The sequence below is a fragment of the Perca fluviatilis genome, chromosome 12, assembly GCF_010015445.1.
Source record: "Perca fluviatilis chromosome 12, GENO_Pfluv_1.0, whole genome shotgun sequence".
Classification (NCBI taxonomy): Eukaryota; Metazoa; Chordata; class Actinopteri; order Perciformes; family Percidae; genus Perca; species Perca fluviatilis.
In genome coordinates, this window is record NC_053123.1 from 23,538,697 (window position 1) to 23,562,710 (window position 24,014).

General features: G+C 39.4%; 1 protein-coding gene across 4 annotated transcripts in view; it reads right to left on the minus strand.

Annotated features, from left to right (window-relative positions):
• Nucleotides 1-41: 41 nt before the first annotated feature.
• Nucleotides 42-24,014, minus strand: part of fgf14 (fibroblast growth factor 14) — a 110,878-nt gene continuing 86,905 nt past the window's right edge. For 3 of the 4 annotated variants that reach the window (XM_039818107.1, XM_039818110.1, XM_039818109.1), the window contains exons 4-5: nucleotides 5,362-5,560; nucleotides 42-3,739 (exon numbers count right to left, since the gene is read on the minus strand). In XM_039818107.1, the coding sequence (XP_039674041.1) occupies nucleotides 3,597-3,739; nucleotides 5,362-5,560 (342 nt within the window). In that variant the 3' untranslated portion in view covers nucleotides 42-3,596. The remainder of the gene's footprint in view (nucleotides 3,740-5,361; nucleotides 5,561-24,014) is intronic. The other variant, XM_039818108.1, reaches the window with a different exon arrangement.

Sequence of the window (24,014 nt, forward strand, 5' to 3'; positions counted from 1 at the left end):
TGTGTTGGACTGAAAGTTCACTGGAAAGCTCGAGGCACAAGTTAATGTTTGAGGTTTTTATTTCTTTTTAATAATAAAACATTAAATGTGCAGCATGACACAACATTTTGCATGGAAAACAATGCGAAGACCTTAATCATACATGGTTACAAATTTGTTATAACATGACATAACTCCAATGGGCATACTTGCAATGGTATATATTATATATATATATATTAAATTTTTTTTGTTGTTGAAAATAAATCATTATAATAGTGCCTAATCTTCTCCACCGGGAAATCAAACCAAACAATCGGACATGAAAGCCACACTGTACTGAAGGTACGTGATGAACATTTCTCACTCAACACATACTAGTGACAAGGGAAAATTCTAAGTGGAGGAAACAGAGAGAGGGCATACATAGTTCAGTTGTGGCATGCTGGATGCCCATATCACTTCAAAAGGTGGCATCAGGGGATAAGAGCTGCATTGACACAAGAGCTCAGTCACCACTTGAAAAGAGGACCGATAAGAAGTCACAAAGAAAATTTAATGTAAATTCTACTTTGGCCTTTTTCATGCTTAAACTAGCCAATCCCTCTGTTTTCTTTGTCCCATCAAGAAATGACAGGTGCAATAATATACTGCACACTATATTGCATTAAGTATGTTACTGACATTACAGTACACCTTTTATATAAATATTTTATTCAATATGTTGTATGTGTGTATACAACAAACAAACTGTATAGTGTAGACAAACTGGTTGCATATATGTATGTAAAATTTGCGATACATACCAACAGTTCTTGATAGACATAGCCTACTACATGCAGTTCATCAATGCCATCCTCTCCCCATGCAACAGATGGGACAACGTACAAAAAAAGGTTAAAAACAGAAGCAATAAAGAAAGTAAGTTTGCTAGAACATTCTTGGAACACATCTGAAGATAGGCAGAACAAAGCAAACATGATCGGTATCAGGAGACGACATCACGCACGACCCGTATACGAGAGAAAATAAGGACAAACCAAAAAAACAGTGGTTACAGAGATCCAAACAGAGATATACATTTACACACCGTTCATTTACAAAAATAAAGTCAGCCTTGGAGGAGCCAGTTATCTGGACTGCAGGGCTGGAGCAGCAGCCAGCCCAGCATGTAGAGTTTGTAAGAGTGAAGAGATGATTGGCTGTAATGAGGACAGAACATCAGCCCCAAATACAACTACAGTGGTTTCCAGCTCCTTTGTGTGTACAGTACACCATTTTTGTTATTAACAGCTTTGTACAGACATAACTTGAAGTCTAACTAATGTGCTTTGATGTGCTGTAACAAGAAATTATCATGTGTAATCCCAATAAACTCAGAAAGTTATATTTACCAAATCTATTTCTTTATGTAATTGCAGTTTTAGCAGCACACAGCAGCAACAATCTACTTGATATTTTAAACCTTATAAAAAAAAAAAATATTGGAAAAAAAATCAATAAAGCAAGACAAATAAATTGATTGATCAAATAGAGCTTTGATAAACTGCTAACCGTCATGATGAAAATGCAAAAACAGAAAGTGCAATGGGTTACCTTCAGCTTAGCTGTGAGTGTACTGTAACCTACAACATGTCCATTCAACTCCCACACCGAACTTCGGTGCTCTTCAGCGTACACAGGGTGAAGAACGATAACCATATACCTTGTTCCTTATAGAAAATACATGCATGTGATTAATTCAAGGTATTCGTACTTCTCCAAAATGACATCAGTCAAAGAGCGTTGGGGGTCTGGACGGAGTTGATTCTTTTGGACAGAACAAAATGCTATCACAGTGAAAGCTTTCAATGAATTGAATCGGATTTGTTTTCTTTTGTAAAGAATCAGTTCGTCTTGGGATGAAAAAAGACTTTGGTCATTTCAGAATGAATACATCTGAGTGTGGTTTTTCGATGGATAATGCTACGTGTCCTGGATGTATCGGGTGGGTGAGGCACCTTTGGCCCAGTGGGGACTGGGAACCTTTTTTTGCATGCCGGGAATCAAGGTCCAAACAGCCACGTGATAGGCCAAGATGATCAGTACTGGACTCTGCATGCTGAGCTAGGAGACAAATCCTCTCATAATAATAATAATCATAATAATAACAATATCTAGTCATTTAAAAAGTTATGATTTAGAATAGTCATTTTCCCTAAGTTTTATACAGTGAAAATGTTACAATATAAGCTATCTCTTGTACAACTGCTGCAAGAAGAGAGAACACAATATTAACCTTGCCCATGCTTTAGTTTGCTGAACCAAATAGGGATGCAGCCAGTATAAATGTCACCTACTGGTTTTCAGCCATGTTGTTTTCTGGCTTTAAGAAGACGCTGCCATAAGATGGCTGCCAGTGCTGCAGTTATAGACCATCTGGGTCAAAGCCACAAGCCTTGCCTCATAGTCGAAAGAAGTCGGTGAGTGAGGGACAGAGGCCTACAAGGCCTAGAGATATTCCTAGAGCCCACGCTCTGAAATAAGATTAAAGAAAAATAGACTTCAGGTTTTCTTTTTACCAGAGAAGGCGGACTGAACCGCTGGTGGGACTTAGATAGTGATATGTATACACCATTCCTTACAGCGCTCTCCCGCCCACACACACATCTGTTTATAAATGTGTGTGTGTGTGTGTGTGTGTGTGTGTGTGTGTGTGTAGGGAGCTCCTCGCATTGATTGCAGTGGAGGTAATTAGCACTTAATCAACTATGACTGCAGGAGATATCTGCCAGCCTCCAGTGTGTTTTTATCAGCTGTAAAAAGCAACATCTCTGCTTTTTCCCCACAAACTTTGTGTGTCTTGTAAGTGTGTGTGCATGTTGTAGGCGAGATGGAAATTTGAATAAGTTGTTTCATACATATGTTTGTTTTTATGCCACATTTGTGTGAATGTGTTTCTAAGAAAATCAACTCCCTTGAAAAATGTTTTTATCTTTTGTAGGTTACTTGACAAAGAGAAAAGTGTGTGACTGGAAATAGAAAGAGAGGGAGAAGGGAACATACTCATAAAAAATAGAGGACAACAGTCCAAATATTTAATCTATCTATACAGTCTCTATCCCAGAACATAGCTGGTGAACTGTGGTATAGAAAATAGATCTGAAGGTACACAGACTCTGCTGCAACAGGGCATTATAGAGAGGGGGGAGGGTTTCTTGAATGAACTGTCAGCAAGCAAAGTACCACGAGTGTGGTTGTGAAACGCGTTATTCACATGAATTCTCACAGTTTCAGAGGAATCTCAAGGCATTCCATGATCAGAGGTCCTCTTCCCTCCTGTGCTGGAAATTCTCAGCCGCCTCAGAATCCATGTGCCCATGTTGAGACAACTGGAGAAAGGGAGGGTGAGGCGGAGAAAGAGAAAGAAGGAGCAAGAGAAGAGAGGAAGGGAGGTTCGCCTGGATCTGATCCACAGAAGAAAGAGGGTTTGGAGTCTAGTCAGGAAAAGCCCTGTCTCCGTCATGTCCTCCCCCCCCTCCACACACACACACACACACTCACACACACACACACACACACACAAACACACACACACACCCAAACACACACACACACTGGGCACTGGTCAGGTGTGGCTATGTGGTGGGCTTGTCAGGCTTGCTTACAGGTTTACCTCCGTTCATCACTGCCGGCTCACTTGTGCTTTTACTGGGAGGTACTGCTGCCTTGGGCACTGTCTCTCCAACATCATGCAACGATGGCTCTCTGTACATGGCAACTGGAAAAGCAGATGATAAGGAGAGAAGGCAGAGAGACAAGCGAAAAGCTGTTAGCAAGAACCTCTTTTCTGCACTTTCGACTTCAACTATTGAAGGAGCATATGTCGCTTAACAATACTTGTGCACTTTTTCAAAGGTTGTTATACAGACAGCTATTCCTCAAAACCTTCAAAGAAGACACATTTTAGATGGAAAAAGTTTATCGATGGAAAAAAGCTGATATTATTTTGCCTATGGGCTTAATGCTACCATCCTGACCTGCTTCTGTCTCCATCAGGGCTGATGCTGAATCTAAGCACTTGCTTTTCAACAAGACAGCAAAAAGTGTCTTATTATCCTCCACTTTACAGCCACTAGACTACAGCTGTCCCGACGGTACACTTCAACTTGATTCCATGTTTAAATGATGGGAAGCAATCAGGCTAGTAGCTGACGAGAGTGATGGTGGCATCTGCTGGACTATCAACATTTCATACTGCACTTACAGAGCTGTCCTGCCTCCTACACTGTATGCTTACAGTTGTAAAAAAAAGCAAGTCAGCACATAAATACAAGAATATGTCAAACCATACCGTTACTAAAGATATGATCATGCCTTATAGTATTGGGCATCTGTCTTGTTATGTAACAAGGATAGTCATGCTCAATACATCCAGATTTATTTATGTCTCCACCTAAGGTTATGTTTCCTGCTGCAAAAAGACACCACTGGTTACAGTAACACAGCCTTTTGCAATTTTGACAGCTAAAAAACTCTTTCAGGCACTAAAAACTGAAGAGAAATGTTGCCCCTAGAGTCTCTCTAAGTTTTTATACTGCTTATACTTTTTTAAAGGGTCACCCAAAACTGAATTATTATAATGAATCATCCCTTACGGCAAGAGGAAACTGCCCAAGCAGATAGCTTTAGTTTTGTTTGCCTAAAGTATGAGAAATCCATATTGGAAAGTTCTGTTGCCACTTCAATATGATGGCTTTGTTTTGGAAGTTGTGCACTTAGCACAGCTTAGATCCGACCCTTTAAATGATAAAGCTGGTGATATTTTAAATTATTCTAAATGTCAACAAATGTCATGAAAAGACTAAAGCCAATTACATGTTATTTCATCTCTCAATTCTTTCCAACTCAGCCCCAAGTTCATCTGTTCCTAATGATGAAAATATTTAAAAACAGATCATGAAAGTATACTTTGATATTTTTTTAAGTAAATCTGTAATTCCCTAAAACAGCTGGGCACTGTAGTTTTTGGCAAATGATATTCAAACAGTGGAAATAATGCATTTGTCGGGGACTTTTTTCACTTGCTGATTAATACACATTTGGTGCAGTAGTCTAGTGAGCATTTAAAGCACCAGTATAGCATATGTGGGATTGATTAACTACAGTGCCCTATTCATCAGAATGTCGTTTCTTGGAATTGTTAATAAAAAAAAAAATATATAGAAAATCACCACACCTATCCTGAAAATATACTTTTAATATATATTTTTTTCATTTTAAATAAAACCAAAAACAAGCTCTAGCTATTAACACCACATCAGACATATATATAACTAACCCTAACCCCGCTGTTTTTAAATGTTATCTGACATCACTCGCTCTGAGTATTACAGTACGTACCTTCTAATGGCTTGGGCAGGAAATGAGCAGCTGGTTTAGTTTTTTTCACTCGGTTCCCCTTCATGGCTTGACCATCTTTATTTAGCCCTAGGAACCAAGCTCTCCCCGACTCCTGTTGTCTGTACAACATGGACGAGTAGATCACATAGTAGTTCTCAAACACCGACTCTTTGAACTTGCACTCCGCTGTGAAGAGTTCCTGCGGAGACAGACACAAGCACCAGACGGATTAGAAGAAATGGCCCTTTTAAACCAAAAACAATACATAGAAGATTTAATTTGAATATAACATGTGGAAGACATTCCGGTGGACTCAAGTTAATGATTCATGGTTCATATTTTGTAAGAATGAAACAGATGTCAGATTCATAATTCATATTTGAACTTTTATGGAGGTCACTAGGACAAATTCCTCTTTTATTTCACGCTCACAATGTGTAGAATAATGTTATGGCAGACACAGAAACTGCCTCGCCAGGTGAAATGGACTTCATGTTTCCACCTATCGTGAAAAGGATTAGCGCCGCAGAGTCTATCTCGCTATAATCCATGTCTCAAGCCGAGTCTAATGACCTGCTCTGATGAAATGCAACTCTCATTCCCTCCTTGGCCTTAACCTTGACATCAGATGTGAGAACACTCGTTTAGTCAATTAGCTCATGTTCCCTGCAGAAAGTATATATTGTTAGGCACTGACCCCAGCACCTCAGCACTGGAAATATCAGCACTTTGCCCCCCAGATGCCCCTGTTCCTGAAACATTTTTAATTGGTAAAAACACAAATGGGATCATCCCAAATACGATGTCTTCTATTAGCAATTTGTCTATGACTGCCTTCTGAACTTCAAATAATGATATAACTAATCAAGTGACTCCTCCGTCCTTAACACCTCAATCTGGCAATGACGAATGAACACCGAGGCGCCACATCTCTCTCTCTGCTGTTGCCCATTCATCTCCAACCAGAAGGGTGATAAAAAGCGTTTTGTGCGCCCTGCCAGGCTAAAAATAAAGGCATTCAATGGGGTGTATTAATCAAAGCACACTCATCACAATGGAGAGTTTTATCACATCTGTTGTGAGCAGTTCACACTGAGCTGGGTCATAGAACTACTGGCAGTAAACATATGTAAAAAAAAAAAAAATCCTTTGATGCAGCTCGTGCTGCCATGGTTCTCAATGCCTTTAGGAAGATTCTCAAGGGACCCAAAATCAAGAATACTTAAATTTTTTTCGTGATAAATTATGTTAACATTTAGATCATGTACGATGCTTTTGTTGTATGTAGTAAATTACTTCAGAGTCTCTGACGAAAAAGAAGAAGAAAAAAAACCTTTTGTAGATTCTACAGTATATTTCTGTCCCTTTCGATTCTGCGTCTGTGTGATGAATGTGTTTGAATGATATGGGTAAATGTGAAAGGTGATGTGGTGTCTTTAATAACATTATGCTCCAAATATGGCTGCAGTGTGTGTGTGTCGATGTCTTAAAACTGATATCCCTAAACTGACATGACTATACAGCCACACTAGCAGCTGTGTGAGGCTGCACAAGCACAGTGTTGCTTTGTGCCTAATTCTGACGTAAGCATGCTAACATGCTCACAATGACGATGTAAAGATGCAGATTTTTAGCAGATACAGTATAATGTTTACTGTCTTCGCAGTCTTAATGCTGATGGGAATGTTATTTATTTTGCAGGTATTTGGTTATAAATCAAAGTAAACATTTTGACCTGATAATGGTGCGACAGGAAAGGTAATGGGATTACCAAGTCAATAGGATTCATCCTCTTGGCACCATCACATCAAATCAATGAAAAAGTTGTGACATATTTCCATCTGGACCAAAGTGGTGGACCGACTGATAGACATTGTCATCAGTTGAGAAAAAAAAATCACTTTATTTAATTTCTCTATAATAGCTCTTAGAGACATGTCTATGTTTCACCAGACTAAATCTCCTGTACTGTAGCTGCACGGGATGTAATGCATGGGCTAAATGCTCAGTTTTGAACACAGGACACGCCATGCCATGATTATGGTGTAATTAGCCCTTTGGTGAATTATCCTGTCAGAGCTTATCCTCCAGAGAGTATTTAGCTGAAAGCAGAGCTGAGCAGGAAGGAGCAGAGAGACACTTGGGACGAACCGTAATGATCCTGCGGAGCACCCGGCTGTATTTTAAGTGTCCTCTCTATCCTTGATTGAGGACTCGTGGGCAACAACAACAGCAACAGCATCAGCTGAGATGTCACTCACATTGCAATTACTGCGAGAAACAGGCAAAATTGTCAGTGCAGGCACTGAGAGGTCAGAGTGGCAATCTGTTACGTGAGATATGTGTTGGGAAATCCTACATCTTGACTTTGGTCGGTCTCGCCAACTGATCACATTATCCACAATTAAACAACGTGCTGTCAATTAAGATCTGGACCCGAGGATATCATGTTTCTTTGTCATGGCTATTGATATGTCCTCGGAGCTGCTCGGGAACGCAAAATAATTTTCAGTGTAAACTGACAATAAAGTTGTATCATGCAAGAGAATAAACTTCAGACTATTCTAGTGGCAAGTGTAGGGATTAGGATCAAAATGACAGTATTAATGTTGCTTCTGTAGTGGACCACAATAGCTGAGAAGAGCAATCGGCAGGCACGCAGCAGACTGAAGCGATAAAAACTGAGCCTAAAACCCTGAGCATGAAGCTGTCTGGTATGTTTTATATCATATAAATAAAATGGTCCCTCTGGACGATGCACAGACTCAACCCCATCGTTATTCATTTTATCGTTCACATTAAGATTTATTGTATGTCAGGAGCGAGCAGCCGTTTATCAAACGGCTGCTTATTATGTCCAAGTTGTCAGAAAGGGAGGTCTGTGTCCTGTCTGCACAGAATAGGATATTTTACTATGTATACAGCAAATACAACTTAATATGTCCCAAATAATATAAGATTTAAAAAAAAAAAAAAAAAACTTGTTTGGGGGATTTCTAGCCAACAACACAGAACAAATGTCTTCATTGCACTGCTTCATTTGTTAAACCTAACCTCTGTTCTCTGAAAGAATGTTTAAACACGCTCTTTTCATGCTGAAGCAAACTCTGTTGCTGAGCCGATTAGAAGGCAAACAGTTTTACCTTAATGGTTCCCTGAGTTGCCTCAATGAGGTAATTAATTATACTTTTTCCTCATCAGGTAAGCGGCACCAGGTTGGTTGACTGCTGTAATTAGACACATCATTTTGATGCCGGTCCAGGTATGGCCCAGCGCTGATTACTTATACGGCACATACAAAACAGCCTTGAGTCAAACTAATCATACAAGCTGGTGCCGAGGCCATAATTGCTAATCAAACGCCTTCACATATATAAAGTGGGTAATTGTTTACGGAGGCAGAGCAAGTGGAGGTGGTTTGTTTGTGGAATGTTGCTTGATGTCAGTCACTTTAATCAGTTTGATTTGACTATCAGAGCAGCGAAGGCAGCTCACTTCAGACACATTGTTCGTTGATTGCATTTTATGTGTGTCAAATGTCAACGACAAGACGAATGCTTTTATCACATTCTTCCTTCTTCTTGTCACAAAACAACAAAGATTCTTTCCTTCAGTCATTCTTCCTCATTTGGGATCAGCAATGCTTCACTAATATGTCAGACATTGTTAGCAACTTAACTAGTTTGCCATAACAACCTAATAAGGATATGTCAATGTCAACTGGGCATCCCCTTCGTATCCATACAAATAAGAGAGTTGCTTGCCTTATAATTCTACCCAACATCAAACTAATATTTAGGAAAAATATGGGTGACATTGAAGGAGAAAAAGGAGAGTAAGAATCGGACACAGCGCACCATTTCACACCAATGGCAAATCAAATCTTTTTTTTTTCCCCACCCAATCTCCCTGTCTGGCGCTCCACATCAGTAGCTCCCTGCTCTGAAAGGGAAGGCCATAATTGACCTTGGCCACAGACAGCGTGAGGGCCAAAACTGCTCAGCCCCACATAATCATCCCCAGTCACCAAGGCAAAAAGACGGCGACAAAAATAAAGGAGAGATAAACAATCACTAGAAGGTGCGGCAAAATAAGGTAGAAATTGACAAGGAGAGAGAAAGTAGTGTGTTTTAGGTGAAGGGGCAGGTCTTGGGAGGAATACAGTTTCTACAGAAAAATAACATAAAAGCGGCAAATGGATAGAAACAGATGAAGAGAGTGGGAGTTTTTGAAATAAAAAGAGTGAATAGGCTTTACAACACAAGAGAGCAGAGAGAGTCACTCTGAAACAAACATCTTTTGGAGAAAAAAATAATCACAAAATGGGTCGTGTTTGCCGAGCATGACTGCCTAAAAGTAGGTGAGAGGAGGCTCATATAGGGAGGGGGACGCACATTAACATGCAGAGTGACTGCTCACTACCCCACTGTGAAAAACCAAGAAATTGTTTATTAATGCTGCCAGCATAAAACCTATTAATCCGTGGAAAAAGGTCAACCTCCAGAAAGCTAAGCTGCATTCACAATGCTAAGCCGCTCTCATATGTATAAGAGTCACGTCGCCAGTGTGTGCAGACAATGGGGGATTCAGCAGACCTGTCTGATTATCAAACCCAGAGGAGGAAGAGGAGACAGCGACCAGATGAGGAGAGTCACCGGTAAACAGCTGGATGATTTGTGTGCACAGACGATGTACTGTCTCAGTTTTCCTTTTTTTTCTATACCTTGAATGATCAAAATACATATGACGTGACTGGAAGCATAGGTGCTGATATGACAGCCAGATTATAACATAAAAATAAAAAAAAACTTTCGCTCATGTTTAAAGGTACATGACGATGACTTGAAGGTTAATCAAAAACTTAAATTAAATTAAGTTTTAGTAAATTATGATTATGACTAATTTTAAACAAAAACTTAAAGCCATAGTGTGCAACTATTTAATTAACATCCATTACATTCAAACCAATGCCAAATGAGTTGATAATTCAGCTCCACACAACTCTCTCTGTATTTCTCAGTATGGATGTGTAAATGGTGTAGAAGCTTGATTGATGGGTTTTACATCACCACTGAGAAAGGACAACAGCGTTCAGCTTTATGATTAGTTTACCTCTTCTGAGGAGTCTGTCATGTTTATTTAATCCTCCTGTCCTCCTTGATTTGATGGTATAAACCAGTGGTTCCCAACCCTTTTTTCTTGGCGCCCCCCCTACTCATGTCTAAGAAAAGCTGAGCCCCCGAAACCGAAGTTGAGGTAACTCTCGAGATAGAGCCTTACTTTCTTTTTTGATACAGAGCAGTTATCAGGACTTTGACGTTTCTCCGCCATGTTTCATTCATAAAATAGTGATGCCGTGGCGGCAGGAAAGATGAGGATGCTAGCAGCTGACCTGATGACAGCAAGGGTCCCAGGTTAAGAGGTCCCGGAGGTTTGGCCTACTAAGTAGCCTGCCTACAATTTTAAGCGAGAACAAAAATACATAGTTCTCATACAGACTTTTGTACACATTATATATTCTAGAGTATTATCATAATTTGTTTAACATGTGCAAATATTTTTTTTTTTACCTCAACCTCAAACCAGATAAAGACTTGCCCCCCCCCCCCCCGTGATCTTTGCCGCCCCCTAAGGGGTCCCCGGACCCCAGGTTGGGAACCACTGGTATAAACTACTAGCACCTGTGTAGAGGAGGGGTGGGGGTGGTGCGCGATCACCGCGTTGTCAATGCGCCGACAGTGTTGTTGTCATTACTCAGAATTTCTCATGGGGGCGACAGAAACTACGTACTATAGCTTTAATTAATTAATGAATTAATCAAATGAATTGTTTTGCGGTTAGTGCTGACAGGTCAGACAGTGGTATTACAACAGAACCGAGTCAGCCATAATAATGATTATTATAGTATATTAATATGAAAACTAAAAATATAGCCAATAAATCTAATGTATTCTTTTTTTATCTTGCTATTAAACGCTATTAAAGTTTCGACCTGTATTTCTTTGAAGTATTTTGCATCATGTTATGTGGAGACAGATGTAGTGAACGCATCCCCCTCTGCACTCAGTCTACTTAGAGGTAATGAAAAAAACTTTAATCTCTGCAGCCATAAAACAGTAAGCCAGCAGACTGCACTTCAAAGCCTCACTGCAAATTTACTGGGTGAAATATGAATGTTTAATGTATTCCTATTAGACCGTTTGCATACAGTCACCTTAACATGCTGATGTTGCAAGGGAGCAAAAATATATGTTTTACTGAAATGGTGACAAAAAAGCAATAACACCTTGAAGGTATTTGACCACCAGAATGACTTAAGTGTTCAATAAAGTTTCCCTGAAGGCACAGACCCTTTAACACTGGCCTAGTACAGCTCCTGTTGCACATTTCACTTACACACACACACACACACACACACACACACACACACACACACACACACACACACACACACACACACACACACACACTCACACTCACACACCCTCACACACACACACACACACACACACACACACACACACACACACACACACACACACACACACACACACACACACACACACACACACTGAAGTGTTGCTAATCTCAGTGGGAGATAAACCTGTGGCATGCAAAGTCCAATAAAGATTTTGGTCACGATCTGGGTTTTAAAAAATTCCTAAGGGTGTCTTGGTGTGTAGCTCTCTGCGAGCCAAATAAGAGACTCTACACATTTAAAACTGAATTCAATAAAAAGTTAAAGGACAACTTAAAGCTTTAGTGTGTAACTTTTTTATATTAATGAACATCAGAAATTAGTGTCGCACAGAAACTCGAATGATGATAATTACCTCTTCTGAAGAGTCCATCATGTTTTTTTAATCCTCCATGTCCTCCTTGGCTACAAGCAACTGCATGTGGATGCATGTGGATGCAATGACAGTCACAACAGTCGATTGCTGTCATTACTTAGAATTCCTCATGGGGGAGACAGAAACTATGCACTATAGTTTTAATGTTGCAGACAAAATGGGTAGCACTTCAAATTACGGCTCGGTAATAAGATGGTAATAGTGGGGTAACAATGTGATAATAAACAGGTAATATATTAGTAATAACATGTAATTACCAAAGTAATAACTAGGTAATACATCACAGTAATAAGATCTGGTAGTTTCTGTGTAATAACCACGAATCAGTGCTGCAAAATGCAAAACTGCCTGTTTCTATTGTATTACATGGTAATATTAGAATAGCAGAGGTGTAGAGCTTAACTGGAAATGCTTCTGGTAGTTTCTGTGTAACAACCATAAATCAGTGCAGCAAAATGCAAAACTGCCTGTTTCTGTTTTATTAAATGTAATATTAGAATAAAAGAGGTGTAGAGATTACCTGGAAATACTTATGGTAGTTTCTGTGTAACAATCATGAATCAGTGGTGTAACATGCAAAACTGCCTGTTTCTATTTTAATACATGGTCATATTAGAATAACCAAGGTGCAGAGATTACCTGGAAATGCTTCTGGTAGTTTCCAGGTAATCTCTGCAATTCTGTTATTCTAAAATTACCATGAAATGTGTCTTTTCCTGCATGCATGTAACCCTGTGCAATCTGACCAGCAGCTAAACACCTTCCACCATAGAGCACGGGAGACTGGGATCGTCCTAACTCAGTTTATTTGACTTAGAAAGGGTGAAACTGAGAAATGAAACACAATGACCAGTTACTTACATACAGTATTGATGAGTCACAAACATTATACAATGATAATTGTAAAAACAATATAACTACACGTCACTGTAATGCGGTAGTATATACAGTAGTTAACATGTAAGCTGAAATAAAGGAAATACGTAATGTATTGTTATACAGTGTACGTAGTATAACCTATATTGTTTATCTAAATAAACTAAAATATACTTACATGTAGCACAACCCAAGATAATAGTGGCAAACTAGCTTACTGAAGCATACTGTCAGTTTAATATGAGCTATCAATCATTATCAAAAATATACAAATTGCACATCAAACTTTTTGACAATAATTAACAAAGATATCAGAACAGTATGTCAGCATCTATTTCACATACCGAGAATGCTACCAAAGGCTTGGCACATCGAAGATTGATGCGGATAGTATGGAAAGATGATAACACATGAGGTTGTCCTGCTCACATTCAACTTCCTGACTAAATCCCATGGTGCAAAGGTCCTACAGTTCTTAAAGGAACACACACGTATGTGGAACAAACTATATACTAAATCTGGGTAATGGTAATATAGTTATATTAATATTGTAATAACATGATAATAATGGGATAATATATGTTGATGTTTTCACAGTATTATAGGCTGCTATCAGCGTAATACCTTCCAAATTAGATAAAACTTGGAAAATTGGAATTTAAAATAGGTAATAGCCATATTATTATACTGAAATGTATCCACCGTTTATGTTCCAAATATTTCCCTTTTGTTTCAAGGTAATACTTTACAAATGATTTGTTTAACCTTGTGACTTCTTACCCTGAAACACGTCTGGTAGTTTCTGTGTAACAACCATGAATCATGGGATTTAGTCAGGAAGTTGAATGTGAGCAGGACAGCCTCACGTGTTATCATCTCTCCATACTATCCGCTTCAATCTTCGACGTTCCATGCCTTTGGTAGCATTCTCGGTATGTGAAATGGATGCTGACATACTGTTCTGATATCTTTGTTAATTATTGTCAGAAAGTTTGATGTGCAATATGTATATTTTTGATGATGACTGATAGCTCATATAAGACTGACAGTATGCTTCAGTAAGCTAGTTTGCCACTATTATCTTGGGTTGTGCTACATGTAAGTATATTTTAGTTTATTTAGATAAACAATATAGGTTATACTACGTACACTGTATAACAATACATTACGTATTTCCTAACCTTGCATGTTAGCTAATGTATATACTACTGCATTACTGTGTCATGTAGTTATATTGTTTTTACAATTATCATTGTATAATGTTTGTGACTCATCAATACTGTATGTAAGTAACTGGTCATTGTGTTACATTTCCTAGTTTCACCTTTTCTAAGTCAAATAAACTGAGTTATGATGATCCCAGTCTCCCGTGCTTAATGGTGGAAAGTGTTTAGCTGCTGGTCAGATTACACAGGATTACGTGCATGCAGGAAAAGACACATTTCATGGTAATATTAGAATAACAGAATTGCAGAGATTACCTGGAATCTACCAGAAGCATTTCCAGGTAATGTCTGCACCTCTGTTATTTTATTATTACCATGTAATAAAATAGAAACAGGTAGTTTTTCATTTTTCACCACTGATTCATGGTTGTTACACAGAAACTACCAGAAGCATGTCCAGGAAATTTCTGCACCTTTGGATGATTTGTTTAATCTAATATTACCATGTAATAAAACAGAAACAGGCAGTTTTGCATGTTCCACCACTGATTCATGTATGTTACACAGAAACTACCAGAAGTATTTCCAGGTAATCTCTGCACCTCTGTTATTCTAATATTACATGTAATAAAATACAAACAGGCAGTTTTGCATTTTGCAGCACTGATTCATGGTTATTACACAGAAACAGTCAGCGATGAGGGAATTAGCCTTTCTGGTGAAGCTGCTTTTTGCAGTAGTCCTCTCTCTCAACAGCTGCTTAACCGTCTTTTGTAGAACACCTTCTGCCAAAATTAAACAAACCCAAACAACTTAAATTGGCACCGAATACTTGTCTTAACAACTACCAGATGTGTTTCCAGGTAAGAAGTCACAAGATTAAACATAAAATTTGTAAAGTATTACCTTGAAACAAAAGCGAAATGTTTGGAACATAAAGGGTGGATGAATTTCAGCATTATAATATGGTAATTACCAATTTTAAATTCCAAGAAGTTGTATCTAATTTGGAAGGTATTACGCCGATAGTAGTCTATAATACTGTGAAAACATCAACATATATTACCCCATTATTACCATGTTATTACAATATTAATATAACTATATTACCATTACCCAGATATACATATGGTTATTATCAAACCCTTTCCTACTTATTACATTGGTAATTGCATGTTATTACATCTGTTACCGTCTTATCACCTTATTACCCCAGTATTACATCTTATTACTGTGATGTATTACCTAGTTATTACTTTGATAATTATTACCTATATATTACCTCTTTATTATCACACTATTACTCCACTATTACCATCTTATTACCGAGCTGTAGTTTGAAGTGCTACCCCAAAATGAATGTAATGATTATGCAGTGCATAATGCAAACTGCACTTCAGGCACAAGCAGTTTAGTTTGCATAGTAAGAAAATAATTCACAAAGCTAAAGATTTATGTCTTATGAGATCTGACTCAACACCAAATTCTCCAAACAACTGTCTTCGCAGTGAAGACTGTTTCTGGTAACCATCAAGTGAAATATGTGTCAAAATGTTGAAATTCCTTTCTGTTTTCTCAACTGGAATCTTGAAATTATGTATTTATTTATTATTTGTTCGATAAGTTATGTTTTGAAGCTGCAATGAAGAACAGTAAACAAGCAGCAGCCTAAACTAGTTGTAAACAGAACATGATACTCAAACTCCAGGTTCATTGGGGTCAAAACAAACAGAGAGAGCCACGGCGGAAAAGTGGAAAACTTCATAAGCCTTTAGAAAAAATCATTGAAGAACAAAATAAAGTCTGAAAGAGAAAAAAAATGTGTTGCTCATACTAAATAAAAACACACAACACTATAAGCACAACCACCCATGCCTAGATCAATGGGGTACTTTTAGTGTGTGTGTGTGTGTGTGTCCACTCTGCTGCTGTTGATCCGTAAATTGATGCCAGATTGGTGTCAAGGCAGCCAGATTTTGCTAGATTGGCTCGTCATTTCTTGTCAAGGAAGCCAGCAGTCAGCACTGTGCAACAAGCTGACATATAGCAGACATGTGTCGCACACACACGCACGCACGCACACATGCGCACATGTGCTGCACACACACACACACACACACACACACACAGTCCAAGTACACACAAGATATGGAGCAGTTTCTTCTCTCTGTGTGTTTGTGTCTCTGCCTGTTTTTTTTTTCCCCTCGGAACGGCTCTGTTTGTGTTGATTACACCCTCAGGAACAGTGTCCCAGTTTTTTTGAAAGAGGAAGTGCTTGTCTTCTCGGTGCAGATTCACTTGACGATGACTCTCTCCCTCTCTTGTTACTTTGCAATTAAACATCTTCCTCATCTCAGCTCTCTGAACTCTACTAAGCAGTCATTTATATATGACTAGATTGCAGAGTGTAAGGAGAAAGTGTTGATTTTAACATTCAATGTGTTGGTCTTCTCACTCATGTTAGTAATGGTGTTTTATTTTTAGTGGCAGCTGTGGGATTGCTGCTGTTTTTGTTGTTAGTCAAGCTTCTGGGGCTACTTTCATTTTTGTTATTGTTGTTGGTAATAGAGAAATTCAGGCCGCTCTCTGTTTTATTACAGCCAAGGGATTCAACTACCCTACCAAGAGTTGTAAAAAAACTTTACTAAGCTAAGCTCTTTGCTGAGACTAAAAGGATAAAGCTTGCACTATTCTATATATTTCTTATTGCTGTCAACACCCATGAAAAGACCAAAACCAACAATGAATTGATTCAACTGTGTATTCAAAGGGTTATAATTGGCCCATGCTTGTAAATATTACCCATCATCTTATCACAGGCTGATGGGCCAAGGGTGTCCTGCTCTCTTGAACGATGAAATCCTTTTACCTAGTTGTCTATACAGTGAAGCACTTTGTAATTGTGTGTTTTAAAAAGTGCTTTATACATAAAATTATTAATTGGGATTCAGCATACTCTACCTTTTGTGTTCTATAGGCAAGAGCTGAACTGTACTTGCAACAGAATTTTAGCAATGAAACTACAAATAATTCCCTCATCTGGCTGAAGGATAAATCACACACCTGCATTTTATTTGCCATTTCGTTTTTTTTGTGACAATTTTGTGGCTCTGACACCTGACACTAAGTGGGTGAAAAGGCACAGCATATGTTATATTTATAATGTAATTTTGGTACCAGTTTTGACATGAAATTGTGCCTGAGCACCACAGCTTACCACAAATACAAGCACAAAAGTTTGACAGAGGTCTTGGAACATGGCAAGAATTTTAACGTCAGAGTTGTTGTTGAGAATTGTCACTGGGGACCAAAACATTTAACAGTACTTTTGTTTTTTGAACATACACATTTCCAATAAAACCTGTTATGTGCTGAGATGACTCGCGACTGCCAGCAGATTTGAAAGCCTGTTGAAGATGGAGGATCACGCCTATTCTCGAGGACATGTAACGAAGTCGCCAAGGAAGTTATAAAGAGAATTAAAACAACAACGCGACAGGCAAAGCAACAAGACCAAAGTTAATACTGGAGTGGCTTTTCCAAGATGGAAAGAGCTCATAAGGAGCAAGGATTTTTTGAAGTTGAAGTTGCCTGCGTTCTTCTCGACAGGTAATTCTGCCTATTTGTGTAAATTCAAAGTTTTATAGTTGCTACTTGCTTGGCTAACTATAGCATGGTTGTGCATTAGAACACTAGAACGACGTCTATGATACTTTTCCTCGCGTCAATGATGAAAAAGGATTGTCTACCTTGTAACATAAACGTAATCATGTGTCGTGATTTCCCTGGCAACTCTCATCATGTGCAGGTGTAACACAGACTAGCTACAGCTAGAACAGCTCCGTATAAACGATGGAGATACTAAGAGCTAATTTCGGTTTCATTGACATTGTTCATACTGCTCAGAGAAATATATTAAAAACACAAACCTCCGCTGCTTCTCTCCTACGCTGTAAACATTGCCTTACACTATTAATCTCGTACAATATACAGAATAACTATAGCACTGATACTTTACTAACATTAGCTTGCATATGTTTGGGAACCTGATAGCTGATGTTAGCAATGAAATGGTACCAAAATAACGTAAAACTATTATTACACTGGAAGGAACACTCACAGACAAAGTCGTACTTCTTGGAATAATACGCCCACTGTGAATGGGAGGGACTAAAAAGTAATATTCAGTTGGTTGTCATATACAATTTCACCGCTAGATGTGAGAAATTCTTACACAATGTAGCTTTAAGCCAGATGTTGGAAGACCTGAACAGCTGGATCTAAAAAGCTAGACTGCTGTGATTTCTTTAAAGTGCCTGGTTTAATATAAAATAGGATTGAGGCATTTGGTTACAGAGTCCTGCTTTCCCTTTGGTATTTTTTGAGGTTTGACTGTAGAGGGGCCATTTCACAGTGTCAATCCCTCCTGACAAGCAGCCAGAGCACTCAGCCTGAGTGTCTGCGCATGAGGGGAAGACAGCAGAGGATTCCCTGACAGTCTTGTTTCTCTCTGGATGAATCGGTCATGGCTACAGCTGTAAGGCTGAGTGATTCAACCAGTCGGCCAGAAAGGAACCACTGAACCAACCGGCCTGCCCATCAGCTGCCATATTTGATTTGGGGAAAACTGTACTGACTGTAGTCAATACTTCACCTGCAGATAATCAAAATCCAGCTGTACTATCTGAAGCTCTTGTGCATTACTCAAATACAAACGGACCAAACACAATTTATGTGGGAAGAATGCTAATCAGTGCCTTTTTGCAATATCATCTCAGGGCAAAAGAAAAAAAAAAGTGCTATATTGATTTTTCATCACTTTTTCATTGAAATATTGCACAGTGAAATTCCTAAAGGTTCACTGATAGTCTTTAAAAGCAGCACTGTCTCCATTTCTTCACATATCCCATTTTTCAACCTGATCTCACAGAATTCCGTATCGCCGGAAATTCCGTGATGGGCCCACGGAAGAATTCTGTGAAATGAACAAGGCCCCTTAAGTTAAGGAAAAGGTTGTGGGTGGGCGGGTCAACAACGGGTTGGGTTTAGGAAAAGAAGAACAGGACGGCCCTATACAGCGGACGGGTTGGGTTTAGGAAAAGAAGAAGGGGACGGTTAGGGTTAGGAATCGTGACACGCGGGACACGATCCCCGGTCTCCTTGGCGAAAGTCCTGTTGTTTGACCCATCCGCCACCCCAACCAACCTCCCTACGCGGATTTTCGGGCTTTCATACTACTCGATAGCATTGTCGCTCTTAATGCTACGTCATCTTCTCATTGACTTTACTTTGGATTGTTTTCCGTGGTGGCCACATGAAATTTTCACACATTCCGTGCCACCACCACGTAATGCAGTGTTAATAGTTTGTGATCATTTCACGGAATTCTGTGAGACCAGGCTGCCATTTTTATACAGTACAGAATTTTAAGCAATTTGTTGTGACTGACTGTTATTAAGCGTCAACTTTGACTCAATTTTAAGAAAGGTCCAGCTGGTTCAAAATGCTGTGGCAAAAATGTTAACAAGGACAGATACATTTCTCCATACAGTATATCTCAATTTAGGCCCCATGCATTGGCTTTTATACAGCGGATTTAAAAAATTAATATTTTGAACAAACAAAATATTCTTGCTGATTGGTATCCCCGCATCCACCTGGGCAACACCGGCAAAGGAGAGAATCCCACCCAGATCCAGGAGCCTGGTGCCACATTCTGTGCCAGTATTTAATAGTCCTTATAATGTTAAGCCCTTTGTTTGTGGTGGTCTGGGATAATAAATATGCAGATTTGTAGAAGACTTTACTTGACATATGTTACTTAATACAACAGGAAAATGTGTGCTACAAGGTTTGAAGCAGCTGCTTGGGTTTTTTCTGAGAGCCATACAAGTCTGTTAGCTTTTGTTTCCTGTGTGCATGTCAATGTTTCCTAGGACAGCAAGCTTTCTAGTGGAAGAGTGTGTGTGGGTGTATCACAAAATAATGACTTCTGACTTGCTGGCCTCCGCAGTGTGGTGTAAGTACTGTAACCACAAGATCTACAGTACAAACATTTACATGTCAGAGCTATTCAACAGTACGGTATAATTAGCATTTAATTTAGAATATATACAGTGCAGTATAACATTCTCTCACTTTTTATTTACATTATGAACCATCCATACCTCTCAGGTGGTCTGGGACAGTTCTGCTTTCTGTCCCAATAGTCAGAACTAAAGATTGAGAAACAGCATTCAGTTTTTATGCACCACTTATCTGGAACAAACTCACAGAAAGCTGCAGGTCCGCTGCAACTCTGTTCTTTTGAATCAAGGCTTGATGCTGCCTTTTTTTTTAAAGTAATTGTTCATTTCTTACACTGCACTTTAACTTTTATTTTTTCTATTTCATATCTGTCTTATTCTATTTTGGCTGTTTTTATATTGTTAATTGTTTTTTATTGCTCTTTAATGTTTTATGTAAAGCACTTTGAATTGCCTAATAAACCTAGCCTTGTCCTACCAGACTCTTGTACATTTCATTTGTACAGAGAGTCTGGCCACTCATTGACAAGTATTAACTTCCTTGAAGGCGGGTACTGTTGAAGTTTAAAACTATTGGATCTGCCCAGAGCCACTCTGGATTTGCCATAACCAATCGCCAAGGTTTGCCGTGACATATGTCATGCGCATGTGAAACAAGAGGGGAGACCGACAACTATCAGCTTACATTTAACATTAGCATCGCTAGCGTTAGCCTTAGCCAACTCCTTCACCACTAACGGAGCGAGCTGGAAAATCTAACTTTTCCTGAACCCCGTGGGGAGAAGGGCCACAACATCATGGCCACCAACACATCTCAGCAAATATTGTTCTTGCTCAGGCTTTAACTTCTGGATATTCGGCAGCGTTGCCACAACAGACCGAATGGCTTCGCTCGCATCTTTCTAGTGCACGTCCTCAATGTCATCGTTCTCAGCCACTCCCTCTGTTTGCTGATTGGACCACCAAATATTTGGCCGGAAAAAAACCAAGAATATCAAGGGGGTAAGCTTTGCTTCAGAACTCGAACCTCATATGGCGCCATTTTGATGCTACAAAGCCATCACCTCCCGTTAGCATTCCACTGACTAGCATTCATTTTGACATCACTTGACAGTGAATAACTTTACATCTGAAGCATTTAAATACTCTATTTGTCCATTGTTTAGTTCTAAAGAAACACGACAATGTATAAAAGGCTCCATTACCTTGTATCTCACGTTATGGCTCCGTAGCAGACGTTTTTGTAAAAATAGGCTAACGATTGTGTCACATAGTAGAGGAATTACCGTATAGTACAGGATAAGCTTGCAGGCAGTTTCGACTTACATGAGCTGTTTAGGTTTAATTACTAATGTTAACTAGCATTTCAATAATTAGCCTGTGCCCATGTTATCTCCTTACATATACCTACACTCTCCGTCTCTGTAAGATTGGGAATGATTGAGATTTCTCTTGGCACAGCTACCAGAAGATTTACAACTTTCAGACACGTTGCTCACGTCACATTTACGTTGTCTCTCTCAGTTGGAGGCTGCGCAGTAAAGCTGGCCATCACCGGAAAAGTGCTTCTAATAGCCTTCACTGGTCTCCGTCCAGAGCAACGGGGTCTATTGGTCCATTATATACTGTCTATGAAGAATATACCGAAAACCCAGACGGAGTACTGAAGGAAAATGAAAATTGAACGGAAGTACGTAGGAGGGCGGAGCCAGGCTATAATAAAGCTGCCTTGCCTTAAGTTATTGTTTACAAGTATACTGTAGATAATTCACCGTCTAACACACGTGCACCCAAAAACACACCTGTTAGTGAACATGTAGTTTCTAGTTCTTCTGCACAAGCTGTTGTGTTGCCTGCCTCACAGTGGAGCGAGGATTAACTCAGATTTAAGAGAAAGAATTTTCATGATTTACAGCCGTTCTGTAAGTGCTCTCACTGTATTGATATTCCCAACTCCAGGGGTGATGCTTGATAAAAGATACTTTCATTTCATGGGGCGAAATAGAAAAGGACAAAGGACCCTTGTGGAGGAAAAGAGAGGATTGTAGCTATTACAGGCCATTGAGGACTTTTTAGTCACAGCAAAAGAACCGCCATGCACACACACACACACACACACACACACTCACACACACACTTTGATCCAGCTACAGAGAACACCTTGAACAAGACTTGAATCTGACAAAGTCCTTCTAGGGTTTGAACTATGATAAAATAGCCATAACCCTCCAGAATTTCTCTATATCAATCTTTTCTTGACACTAACAAGGAAATCTAATCTACGTATATTCATTGTGACTTTCCTAAGCAATGCAAGACATAAATATTTCACACAGGTTCTTTAGACTGGACCACTGAAAATTTGATGGTGACTCTATGCTGCTCGACACCACGTCTGTCACAATAGAGGCAGCATCGCTCGTGTATGAAATTTTCATTGTAAAAATACCTGGATTTTTCAAAAGGAGCAGCTTTGTTTAATTGATTTTATGTTCCCACACATCCAAAGGTGGTGGTGTTTCCTACTGCAAAAGACATGGTTAACTGCAGTTTATAGTAAACCTGTACATGGCTCTAACACCATTGTCAAGTTTGCAGATGACACTACGGTGATTGGTCTCATCAGCAACAATGATGAGACGGCCTACACCTATCATCGGGGTGCACTGATAAACAACCTGGCTCTCAAAACCAAGTAGACCAAAGAGCTCATTGTTTCAGGAAGTCTAAAGCTAGCACACACACACACATTCTCATCAATGGGACTGAGGTGGAGCATGTCACCAGCTTCAAGTTTCTGGGTGTCCACATCTTTGAGGACCTCTCTTGGACCCTCAACACCTCTACCCTAATCAAGAAAGCTCACCAGCATCTCTTCTTTCTGAGGAGACTCAAGAAGGTCCACCTGTCTCTTCAGATCCTGGTGAACTTCTACCGCTGCACCATCGAGAGCATCCTCACCAACTGTGTCACAGTTTGGTATGGCAACTGCTCTGCTCATGACCGGAAAGCACTGCAGAGGGTGGTGAAAACTGCCCAACGCATCAATGGTTCCTCACTCCCCTCCATCGAGGCCATCCAGGGCAAGCGATGCTTGTGTAAGGCGTGCAGCATCATCAAAGACTGTTCTCACCCCAACCACAGCCTGTTCACCCCACTCCCCTCTGGGAGGCGTTTCAGGTCTCTCTGCACCCGTACCAGCAGGTTTAGAGGAAGCTTCTTTCCTGTGGCTGTCACCCTACTGAACTCTTGCTCTGCATCCCGGTGACAATTAACACTACTAAGCCCCCCCCCCGGACAATTTGCACTACCCTTCCCCACCCATACTGTTCTATTTATTTATTTACAAATGTACATACTGTAATTACACCTATACATAACCATATTCTACTGCTCTTCATACTATTCATCCTGCACATACACTTATTCTTACTACTCTTATAATGTCACTGCACATAGCTGTACATGCTGCACATATCTGTCTATATGGTTCATTCAGAATATCCATATTTATTCTGTTTTTCTTATTATATATTCTGCTAATACACTAAATATATCTATATTATTCTTACTACTAGTATAATGTCACTGCTACTACATTGCACGTATCTGTACATGTTGTTCATACATTGTTCATATTACATAGCCATATTTATTCTGCTCTTATTGCACCACCTGTCTATACTTTGTATATCGTATTGCACTTTTCTGCTTTTTTGCACTTCTGGTTG